The 12,783-nt window shown below is 41.8% G+C and overlaps 1 protein-coding gene across 2 annotated transcripts in view; it reads right to left on the bottom strand.

Moving 5' to 3' along the window:
* Window positions 1-3,095: 3,095 nt before the first annotated feature.
* nudt21 (nudix hydrolase 21) overlaps window positions 3,096-12,783 on the bottom strand; it is a 39,193-nt gene continuing 29,505 nt past the window's right edge. The window contains exons 6-7 of one of the 2 annotated variants that reach the window (XM_072518541.1): window positions 6,061-6,175; window positions 3,096-3,384 (exon numbers count right to left, since the gene is read on the bottom strand). In XM_072518541.1, the coding sequence (XP_072374642.1) occupies window positions 3,363-3,384; window positions 6,061-6,175 (137 nt within the window). In that variant the 3' untranslated portion in view covers window positions 3,096-3,362. The remainder of the gene's footprint in view (window positions 3,385-6,060; window positions 6,176-12,783) is intronic. The other variant, XM_072518542.1, reaches the window with a different exon arrangement.

Raw genomic sequence — 12,783 nt, 5'->3', positions numbered from 1 at the left:
AATGTGAAAACTCCACAGTGACCCGGGTCCTCAGTGCCGTGAGGCAGCAGTGCTAACCACTGCACCACCTTTACACCAGCTACTTTTTACATCCAAGTTGTACCCTGGAACTATGGATAGCGGTGATAGGGGCTTCAGTTATTTCCATCACACGAATGAATCTCCCCCATTCTTACTGTGGGTCATAACCAATTTAGCGATCTTCCTGGGCTAACCGTTCTTGCCCATCAACTCAGAGTGGAGCTGGAACCCAAAGACTTAGAATCAGGGAGTATCTGGTATTTGATTGTACACTACAGTTTCATTTATTGCAAATTACAGAATAATGATGTGAAACAGCACAAGCACCTAGGGCGAGTGTTGAGACGGGCAGGTGAAATTCTCACCTTCAAATGTTGAAGTGGCAAACCAAGTCTGATAGCAGTTGCTTTTTATGCTATTGCATGGGTTTGCTAAGTAACAAGTCACAAATTTGCTCTGGTCGGTGTTGACTGGATTTGAAACATGCAAGTTTTTGAAATGAGATTAATCAAGTCATCCAAATTTTGCAACGCCAGCTTATGATAGTTCTTAAAACTGAGTTGCTATGGTGCGGGATTCCGTATGGAGCTGTTTAATAAAATGCATATTAATTTAGTGTTTAAGAATACAAGCTGCCTTTTAAAAATTTGTTCCATTTGTTTCTGTTTGAGGCAACAGCAAGTTGTAATCTTGAACATATGAATTAGGAGCAGAAGTAGCCTGCTCCGCCATTCAATCAGATCGAGGCTGATCTCTTCCCTGTCTCAAATCCACCTCCCTACCTGATTCTCATATCCCTTCAACCCGTTTTATCAGAAATATATCTATCTTTTTCTTGAAACCATTGAATGACTCAGACTCTACCACACTATGGGGCAGAGTTCACAAATTCACCACCCTCTGCGAGAAGTAGATCCTTCTCATCTCAGTTCTAAATCTAGTGTTAGTGACGTAGAATAAAAGGAAATCCAAAGTATAACTCTGTAAAATTCACCAAACTGTTTAATAGGATCTCAAATTCAATTGAGGGACAGACAAAGAACAATACAGCACAGGAACAGGCCCTTCGGCCCTCCAAGCCTGTTCCAATCATAATGCCCCAATTTTTATTTAAAAAAAAAAAAACTTCTGCCCTTAACTCGGTCGATATACGTCTATTTCCTCACTATTATTCATGTACCCACCCAGATACATCATGTGCCTGCTTCCAACACATCCTCTGGCAGCAAGTTGCAGGCACCCACCACTCCCGGAGTTAAAAACTTACCCCGTACATCACCCTTAAACTTTTCCCTCTCACCTTGAACCTATGCCTCCTTATAATTGACACTTCCACCCTGCCTATGCCTCAATTTTGTAGACCTCTATAAGGACATCCTACCTTTAAAGGGAAAGCATCACAAGGCTATTCAGAAAACTGCAGTCAGCAACTAATGAAACATGAAGAAATTCATTTTGTGCCACTGCCAGAGAGGTGCAGTTGTTAGTGTCAAACCCTGGAGATCAAAATAGCTCAAGGAGTCAGCACAGTTAACATTGACTCCAAAAGGCTCCACCATTATAAATCAACCCATTCCTAGGTTAGTACGCCAATAACATCTAGTAAGGGTGTTCTGGATACAAATGGGTCAGAAGGAGGTTGTAGGATCCATAGCCAGGTTCTACAACCAAGAATAGAAGGTATTTGGAGGGGCTCACCAACAGATGTATTTCTGAAGAACAGCAAAAAAAAAAAAAAAAGTGTTGACTTTCCTCTACAAATAGAATTGAAAATCTAGCCACTATTTACATTAACTAGTCAGCTGGTCGAATATCAGTGCCAATAGACTTGAGGGCCTGGGTGATATAGTTCAAGCATTTTGGTATGAATACTTAATCAGTGTGTGTGTGTGTGTGTGTGTGTGTGTGTGTGTGTGTGTGTGTGTGTGCATGCATGCGGGGAGGGGGGGGGGGGAGAGAAGAACCACTTGGTTACTTTGCCATAACTTGAAGATCAGTTCAAAGGGTCAAGGGAAAAGAGAGAGGGACTGAAACCACAAAGAAAAAAAGTGTAATCAACTGGGTTGTCAAACTTACAGCACGAGACCAATGAAAGTCCCACTGGCCGCTTCACTGTGACTCCGACAGTACTACTAACTGCATCTGCCAGAAGTAATGTTCTAGCATTCCATTCTGTCAGTGTGATGTATCATAATAGGCAAAACCTTCAAGATACAAGATACTTAACTCCATTTAAGAATGTGGATGATACAGGCACAGCCTCATTTGTCACCAAGGGACATTTCTTTAACCCACTGTGGTCGATAATGATTCTACAATTTCCATGTTCTAACTCTCATTTCTTGCCAAGCATGAATAAACACATCTCCTATGCAACGTATCTAATTGAACCATGGACACACTACCAACTCGGGACACAAAGCCAAAGCCTGGAACTGCATGTGGTTTGTTACCTTTCAGGATTACAATTTTTTTTGTTTAAAAAACAGCCCAGGCTAACCTCAATAGCTTTAGTCCAGTACAGATTTCTTCCTTTGTAGTTTTAACAATTTCCCAGTAATTTTTGAATACATGTTGACACAAATTCATGAAAATCTGCAAATAGCCTATGGACTGCCTGCAACGTGGCATTTACTACAGTACCCAGATTCTGATCATTGCAATTTTAAGATTAAAGTACTTTACACAATTTAAATTATACTCAGCAGACACTGAGCAAATTGGACAAGCCCACAAACCAGCAAAAGACAGGTCATTGGCACACCGCAATCACATGGAATGAGCAGAAAACATGAGCGTTTGTGCAAAATGTACAGAGTTAAAATCCCAACCAACAGTATAAAGCCACAAGTCCCAGATCTGATTGTAACCAAATCCAAATAGAATGATGGAGGTGGAATCCAAGAAGAGCAGCAAAAACCTTTCGACTGCATCAATCAAAGCAGCAGAATCCATTCAGTGAATTACCAATCCTACTAGATTGAGTGCTACATCCAATTATAAAGTAGAAGTTAAAAATGAACAGGGTGAAATACAAAAATCAGTATCTTTACACAATTAAAACCCTCAAAATGTATCTTTATCCATTTAATAAAGTAGAAAATGCAAAGAATTACACACGAGCAGAAAGTAACTTTAAAAAAAGCACACGTTCCTAGTCTTCATTTATTGTAGAGTTGAACAAGAGCACCAGTCAAGTAGAGCAGGTGCTGCAAAATGTCAGTGGGTTGGGTTTAAAGAACTGATCAATTCAGTGGCTGACCGAAGCCATGGTTGATGTTGTTCTTAAAAACTGGACTTAGATGGCCACCATGATCTTGTGCCGGAGATGTTCATAAACTTCAGTTATAAATAAAATTAAACCTAGAATTTAAAACAGTTGGAGAGTTTTAGATTACATAAACATTTACTGCAAGGAAATAAATTATTTTCTCCTTTAAGTATGAACAATACAATTCAAGAGCATTAATTAAATCTGTTCAAGGAAACCTGCATTATATTTCAGGTTGCCCAATTGTATGCACTAAAGCAGCCAATGTACCCTGAATTGGAATCTCCCAGAGTTAGTTATACCACACTCACAGGAATGGTTTTAAAAGTGAACTAATTCCTGGCAGAAAATAAAAGTTACAGAAAAACAAATCATGGTACAAAGGGTGGTGGGGACAGATACCCTTTGCTGGAAGTCTGGTCCCCCAGCTCATGCAAATATCCCAAATTTTATGGGAACAAAATTCTGAGGAAAACAAAATGTACAATACACTGCTTAGTGTGAAAATTAGCCACCAGCATTCAGTAGGGAAGGAGATATTCCCCAAAGTTGTGAACTTCCACAAGTTGCTGCACAAACTGCACCAGTTGATTTGGGAAAAGTTCATTTCACTTGAGATTTGCATATTAATTGTTCATTAAACTCAGCACAGAAAGTTAAACCTAGTAATTTTAAAATCATGCGAGTGAGGGTGGCACAGTAACAGTGGTTAGCACACTTGCTTCACAGCGTCAGGGTCCCAGGTTTGATTCCCGGCTTGGGTCACTGTCTGTGCGGAGTCTGCATGTTCTCCCAGTGTCTGCGTGGGCTTCCTCCAGGTGCTCCAGTTTCCTCCACAAGTTCTGAAAGACGTGCTGTTAGGTAATTTGGACATTCTGAATTCTCCCAGTGTATCTGAACACGCGCTGGAATGTGGCGACTAGGGGATTTTCACAGTAACTTCATTGCACTGTTAATGTAAGCCTTCTTGTGACAATAAAGATTATTGGGATCATTTTTAATGACTTACGGTTAACCTCAAGTCCAGAAGGTGAAGAGCACAGTCCTGTTACTTCAGGTATTAAGATAGAAATGATTCCCCCCCTCCACCCCAAATGTAATCTTTGTACCTCTTGCAGATTGGACTCACCCTCTTTTTCAGCCGTTCCATTTCTCAATCCTTAAAATGTAATTAAGGCGGTTCAGAAACTATGCCCCTCGCTCTCTCCTCCCATCGCCCCCCCCCCCCCCACACACCCTCTATCTACTTGCAGCTACAGCAATTTACAAAGCAAAAATTTTCACCTGAAGGTCCAACTAACCAGGCAACCAACAGGTAAAATGGGCAGAATTTGCTGCAGCTGAGCATCTACAGGAAGTGTCTAGGTGATCTAAAGGGGTATCCCCATCTCTATTTTTACACTTAGTGATGAGGTGCTTGAGAAAAATGGAAGACAGGCCCTTCATAGGAATTTAAACAAACACAGGACATGAGAGAGCACCTGGTGTGCAGAGTTCGGTCATAGGTCTGCCATGACATCACTGAACAGTGGAATAGGCTTGGAGGGTTAAATTACCTACTCTGTTCCCTAATCATACAATTTACAGTGCAGAAGGAGACCATTCGGCCCATCGAGTCTACACCCTACTCAAACCCACGCCTCCACCCTATCCCTGTAACCCAATAACCCCGCCTAACCTTTTTTGGGGGGCACCAAGGGTAATTTAGCATGGCCAATCCACCCAACCTGCACACCTTTGGACTCTGGGAGGAAACCGGAGCACCCGGAGAAAATCCATGCAGACAGGGGGAGAATCGTGCAGATTCCGCACAGACAGTGACCCAAGCCAGGAATTGAACCTGGGCCCCTGAAGCCGTGAAGCAACTGTGCTAACCACTGTGCTATCGTGAAATGAAATGAAAGTAGGGCAAAGTTTGATCTGCCCACAAAAACAGTTAACTTATAAACAAGGAAGACCGGTCTTGGAAAGGGTCCAGAGGAGGTTCACAAGAATTATCCCTGGAATGAAGAACTTTCATGTCATATGAGGAACTTTTGAGGACTCTGGGTCTGTACGCGTTGGTGTTTAGAAGGATGAGAGGGGATCTTATTAAAATTTACAAGATACGGCGAGGCTTGGATAGCGTGGACGTGGAGAGGATGTATCCGCTTGTAGGAAAAACTAGAACCAGAGGACACCATCTCAGACTAAAGGGACGATCCTCTAAAACAGCGATGAGGAGGAGAAATTTCTTCAGCCAGAGGGCGGTGAATCTGTGGAACTCTTTGCCGCAGAAGGCTGTGAAGGCCAATTCACGGAGTGTCTTAAAGACAGAGATAGATAGGTTCTTGAATAATAAGGAGATCAGGGGTTATGGGAAGAAGGCAGGAGAATGGGGATGAGAAAATATCAGCCATGATTGAATGGCGGAGCAGACTTGATGGGCCGAGTGGTCTAATTCTGCTCCTATGTCTTAGGGTCTTATGGTCAAACACATGTTGGCAAAGAGAAAAAAAAATGAAACACATTGCTCACAATTTTCTAGGTTGATCTCCCACCCCAGCGCCAGGGTCCTGGGTTCACATTTTAATGTGCAAGGATACAAATAAGTCAGTACAGATCAGATTCATGACTGATGTATTTATCACAGGTCTGTGAAGGCTGCTTCTGACCTTGCCAATGCAAAATAATATCAAAGTAAATTAGAGTTGATCCCCCTCCCCAGCCCATGTAAGCTCTAAACAATGAATGAAGCAGTGTGTGCAGGAACTATATTCCTTTATTACCTGCTCAAAAGCTGAGGAAGACTGGAGATGATGGGTCCATAACCTGGAGCGTTGTCATAAAGCTCAAATAATGGTGCAGCAACCAGCTTGTAATTCTTTGGCACTGCAAACAGGGCTGAAGTCCAACACACATCATTAGACACCAAAAGAAGTCACAAATACAGCAACAGGCATCCATAAAACTATCTATCCTAGTTGCTTAGCTAATAAAGATAGCAGCCTAAACCTTGTAAGAAAAAGTTCAGAACACACACTTATTACAAACAGAATGTTCAGCACAGAAACAGGCCAGTCAATCCAACTGGTCCATATTGGCATTTACACATCATACAAAACTCGCTTCTAGCGCGCCACTCCCCACCTGGGCAAGTTTCCCTTAATTTCCCTGTTGGAAACAACTTTTGTGCCTATCCTAGCAAACGCACTCAACCTTAACGTGAAAATCACTCAGAAGACATAAGCTAGTGACTTAATTCTAGATTAAATTTCTTTCGTCTCTTTCCAATGCAATATTTATTTTTCACACTTCTGCCAACTTAAGGTCACAAAATTGGAGCTGAAGTGTAGCAGGAACAGTAAAATCTAATCGAAATGGTACATGCAAAATGCCCTGTTCCATTAAGGTTTGGGGTTAGAGGAGATGGAAGATGACCACCGGCCGATCACACAAGCATGCACACGTCAAATGTTTGCCACTTCAGAGAAAGTGTCAGAGGGCATCTGTAAACAATATGCCAGATGAGAGATTTTGTATGGCAGGAGCCTTCACGGGCAAAAGAAATTTAAATATGAAAGCACACAAGATTGAACAGCTCAGAAAAATGCAAGCAGGAAGCCACTTGGATCAGACAACACCAATCTCCCCATATCTTCTCTCTCTTTCATCAGGTACAATGCTCTGAGAGGGCATTGATGACCATAGACCTCCACATTAACCTTGCTCTAGGGACATAGACAGTCTTTGTTGGTGGTATATTTATCCAGATTGCAAAGTGCTTCAAAAATACAGTTCTTTATTTATCTCTATCACTTTATTACTGGCATTTCCCATCAGCAGACCTTCTAAGTGCCCAGAATATTCCAACAATCTCAGTTAGCAGTTCTTTTGATCTCAGATTTAAACTAGCACCTCTTCATTGGCCATGAGACTGGTCCAAGATATCTTCATTATTTACCTTAAAAACATCAGTCCATCTTGCAGCCTCAATGGTTCTCTGCACTGTTTCACTGATGGTCCAACACACGTTTCCTATGTCGAAATTGCAGTATTCTGGCATCCCATTTGAATTGCTAATCTTTTTCATTTTTGAATGCATCTTTAGCCACTCCAATCCTTTGTCTTATTTCCTGGTCGCAGTTTGGTGTTAAAATACTTGCTTGGTAACAAAATTTGTCACCTGTTTGAACTTTACATTCTTCAGTGATCTTACATTATGGTATGATTTTCTTTTTGGACACTACTACACATTATTTCCTTCATCAATTTTGTCTCAGGCCTTCCTTCTCACTGACCCATAACGCAATCTAAAATCTTTGTTTCTCTTCAGAGTCAGCAATAAGAACAGGGTCATAGGTGCATCCTATATTAAGGTTGTAACCTCAAACTAATAATCCAGTAAGGTCCTCAATCTAACAATATTTGCACCAGACAAACCAAATAAATCTGGGGAGAAAACACCTCTAAACTTCTGCAAAAATCACTAGGATTGTTCCCAATAACTATTTTTCATCACTAAGATCTTGGAAATCGAGATCAAGATAACACGATCAGTTCCTCATGTTTCACTTTATCAAGTGCCTTCCTACAATGAATAAAATGCAAGAATACATCTTTTTTTCATCTCTGGCTCCTTCAGATAGTATGCATACCATAAGGATATCATTTCTCCTTCAATCTTTTAATAGTTGGCTTTTCTTCAGGTCAGTTGTCCTCAAAGTGTAGTACATATTCAGTCTATCTTGCAAGCACACTTGGGGAAGTTATAGAAAAGGGGCCATATTTCCCGTTGTCAAATCTGCAAGACATACATCCAACAATTCTTGTGTTTGCCCAATGTTGTTAGGCGTTATTCTTCAGTTTGTGTCTTCACATTTTTCTTCTCTTCAACTTGTTTGCTTTATCTTTTTACCAATTTCTGATATTTCCATTGATCTATTTTCTTCACCTGCCTCTTCTGTGCTCCATCAGGCCCGATATTTCGCTGGTCATTCACTTTGATCTCTTTAATTGGAATGGTGCTTCTTGTTCATTCTGACACTGAAGCTTTGAACATTACACATGTTCCCCATAAGTTACCTGCTCAAAACTAATGGCAAATTCGATTATTTCAGACAGATGCCACCATGACTTACAAGTTAGCTGCTGAGCCAACTGACATCTGTTTTACGCTGGGGCTAAAGGATGGTGAGAGGAATTTTGGGCAGATTTTGTTCACAGTAACATCAGCCATGGTTTACTGACAGCACTCGAGCTTCTGATCTTAGATTGAAGCACAAGTCCTTTTCCAGGACCTTTGCACACACAACCCGAGGCTGACTTTAATGCAATAATTGTCTATATGGACTTCAGTAAGACCTTTGACAAGGTCCCTCATGACAGACTGGTACAAAAGGTGAACTTGGTGTACAGGTCACTGAAAGGTGCAACACAGGTGGAGAAGGTAGTCAAGAAGGCATATGGCATGCTTGCCTTCATTGGCCGGGGCATTGAGTATAAGAATTGGCAAGTCATGTTGCAGCTGTATAGAACCTTAGTTAGGCCACACTTGGAGTATCGTGTTCAATTCTGGTCGCCACACTACCAGAAGGATGTGGAGGCTTTAGAGAGGTTTACCAGGATGTTGTCTGGTATGGAGGGCATTATCTATGAGGAGAGGTTGAATAAACTTGATTTGTTCTCACTGGAACGAAGAAGGTGGAGGGGCAACCTGATAGGTCTACAAAAGTATGAGGGGCATAGACAGAGTGGATAGTCAGAGACTTTTTCCCAGGTAGCGGGGTCAATTACTCGGGGGCGTAAGTTTAAGGTGCGAGGGGCAAGGTTTAGAGGAGATGTGCGAGGCAAGTTTTTTTACGCAGAGGGTAGTGGGTGCCTGGAACTCTCTGCCGGAGGTGGTGGAGGAAGCAGGGACGATAGTGACATTTAAGGGACATCTTGACAAATACATGAATAGGATGGAAATAGAGGGATATGGATCCTGGAAGTGTAGAAGATTTTAGTTTAGATGGGCAACATGGTCGGCGCAGGCTTGGAGGGTCGAAGGGCCTGTTCTTGTGCTGTACATTTCTTTGTTCAATACTGGAAGTGGCATTGCCATTTCCGAAATGCCACTCTTTCAGATTGGCCTTTGGCCAGTCTGCCTGCTCAAACAAAGCCCATGGCTTGATGAATAGCTGAGGACTTTCATTGTTACAAGAATGGAGGTTTTCTTCATATTTCAGGAGGAATAGTGTGTTTTTCAGTATAGAAGACCATATAAATGATTTAATTAAGTTGGGAAAAGGTTACAAGAAACCATTTGTCACGAAGAATTAAGTCATGAAAGGATAATGACTTTTGGTTTGTTCATTGGTAATGAGTATGGTGGGATTGAGTTACAAGTAATTAGGTTGGATCTAACATTTGCATTTTCTTTAAAGATGGGTTGAGAGGTTCATTACCAAAAGGGAAGTTCAGAGGTGACAAGAAACATTTTGCAACTTACAGGAGTTCCATGGATAAACCAAGGGTATATTACATATTACTGATCCAAAAGCAGACAAAATAGAAACTGGAAAGATGAGTCCGAGGTTAGGTGTTGGCCTGCGAGGAGGATCTCCTAGAAACGGCTATGGGCTGGGAAAAGGTGCAGTTTGAATCAGCCACCCAGTCAAGCCAGCAAATCCTTGGGCTACAATCTGTTCTGAAGGTTTCTTAGATGTCTACAGCAGAGTGGGGAGGAGGTTTGAGCGGTATGCCTTATTAAAGTGACAGCAACTTTGCCTTGGGTAATATTACTGGAATGTTAAGAGTTAAACATTCATAAGGGAGTGTTGCCTGGAAGTGGTTGGGAAGACTAATTTTAATTATGTAACTATAATCTTGTCGGTTCTAACTACTTTCTTCTGGTTAATAAACCTTTTGACTTATAAAATCCCCCAAAAAAGTATTACTGAACTTCTTTCTTCAGACATCAGTACTTATCTTCTCATTTATAGCATACAAAAAATTCAGAATAAAAAAAAGGTATGGCCTACAAGCCAAATTAATTTGGGATTTGGTTTACTCAGCAAATAACACCACTGTGGCCAAAATGTTACTCTCAACCAATGACACTAACAAAAATAGTAAAGGCACAGAGATGGTATGGGGAGACTTGCACAAAGTGTGAGCGAGTATATCTGAGAATTTGGCACATAACAGGATAGCGGTGCATCAGGCAAAGTTTACTGCAAGAAGTTGGACTTCAAATAGAATGCTGGGAATTGGATAATTGAGTAAGGGGAGGAAGGAAAGAGATGCTCTTTTGCTTTCTAACTTTCTTAACCTTCAGGAAGTGATATTGTGCTTTTTCAGGAGAAACAGCTAGGTTGTTTGGAGAGTATCTGGTGGGGGCTTAGTTGACTCGAAGGTGCAAAATAGTCAGGGGGGGGGAAAATCAGTCACACCTCTTAGGACAGGGCTTGCAAGTGAGGCAGGCAAGAGTATTCAAGAGGGCTGGAGCAGGTTGCCTCAGCTTTTAGAATTGTACAACAGGTCTGAGGCTCGTTTGGATGAGAGTGGAGGCTACAGGGTGGATGAGTTAACTCACCACTGTACTGTAGAAGCCATTCAAATAGGAGGATTGATATTGTTTCTCTGCAGCGAAGAGCACAAGTCCAGATGACCATGTTCCCTGCCAGTGTTCAGGATATCTGCTCAGGATTGGAGAGGAACTTGCAGTGGGATGGGGAGGATCCAGTTGTTTAGTCAACACAGGTACCAACAATATCAGCAGTACAAAAAGGAGCAGTACAAAAGGAGGATCCAGGCACTAAATTAAGCAGAACCTAAAGGGTCATAATCATTACCCGAGACATATGCAAATTAGCTTAGGACAAATCCGATTAGAGAGATGAAGGTTTTCGAATGCATGAATCACAAAAAGCTAGCAGGCAGGTCGAACAAGTAGCTACAGTGGCAAATGGTGTTTTGGCCTTTATTGCAAAGGGGTTGGAGTTAATTGCACAGGGCGTTCGTGAGGCCCCACCTGGAATACTTCATACAGTTTTGGACCCCTTACCTAAAAACAATACAGTAACATCGGAGGCAATTCAAACGAGATTCACCAGGCTAATTCCTGGGATGTCTCATCAAGCGAGATTAAATAGTCTGGATCGGTGTTCCTTTGAATCTCGAAGAGGGAGAGTGACCTTATTCAAATATACAAGATCCTGAGGGGGTTTGACAGGGTATACAGTAATGTTTCACTAGTGGGAGAGTATCGAATAAGGGGCATAACTGCAAGATAAAGGGCTGGTTATTTAAAACAATAGAAATTTGTTTTTGCAGTGGGTGGTAAATCTCTAGAATTCTTTGCCCCAGTTGGCAGATCATTAGAAGTATTTAAAGTGGATAAATATTTGATAGATCGAGTAATAGAGGGCCATGGGGAAAGGACACAGAAGGAGTTGAAGCCGCCATAGATCAGCCATGATCCTATTTAATGGCAGGGCAAGGCGGATGGTACACGGGGAGAACATGCAGATTCTGCACAGAGAGTGACCCAATGCGGGAATCGAACCTGGGACCCCAGAGCTGCGAAGCAACTGTGCTAGCCACTATGCTATCATGTCACCCATGGGGCACTGGCACCAGTACTAGGGAAAGTCAGATCTGTACCATTGGGATGCCCTACACCTGAACTATGCTGGGAGCAATGTTCTTGCCACAGTACTAGGGAAGTAGAGGGGGTTTCAAACTAAAGTGGGGGCAAGGGATTACATTTTGGAAAATGTAGCAAATGAAAGAGAAGAGACCAGACAAAAGAGAAAGCTATTATTATGGGAAATGAAAAGTGATAGGAAGGGATAGAGTGTACAAATCTAACAGTAAATCAAGGGACAAGGTTAGGAGATTAAAATAACAAAAGGATAAAACGGAAAACAGTGTCGGAATGGACATAGCATTCAAAACAAAACAGATGAACTCAGAACACACGGAAAGAAGTAAAATTTGTAGCCATTACAGAGACATGGCTGCAGGAGGATATGAGTGGGACCAGGATGTCAAAGGGCACAGGAAATAAGGAAGCACAGGGAGAGGGGAAAAAGTTGAGAACTGGCTCTGTTAGTTAATGATGCTAGAACAACACAGAGGGAGGGCCTACGTTCAAGAAACCAGGATGTGGAAACCGATTGGGTAAAGATAAGTCCCTTGGGGAATTAGTGTACAGGTCTCCCAACAGTAACCACGTTGTAGGGTGGAGCATAAAGGAAGAATTAATGAGAGCTTGTTCGTAAAAGGTACAGCGTTATCATGGGAGATTACAGATTGGAAACATCAGATGCACAAAGGTTGAGTTAATTGGGTGTTTTTGGGGTAGTTTCTTAGAACAGCATGTTCTGAAGCCAACCAGAAAGCAGGCTATATTAGAAATGGTATTGTGCAATGAGATGGGAGTAATTACTGATCGCATAGTGAAGGTGTTCCTTGGTAGCAGTAAGAATGACATGATTGAATTTTACAGTCAGTTGGAGGGAGAG

The sequence above is a fragment of the Scyliorhinus torazame genome, chromosome 10 (assembly GCF_047496885.1).
Source record: "Scyliorhinus torazame isolate Kashiwa2021f chromosome 10, sScyTor2.1, whole genome shotgun sequence".
NCBI lineage: Eukaryota > Metazoa > Chordata > Chondrichthyes > Carcharhiniformes > Scyliorhinidae > Scyliorhinus > Scyliorhinus torazame.
The sequence above is the reverse complement of the archived record's forward strand: the minus strand, read 5'-3'. Positions and strand labels throughout refer to the sequence as shown.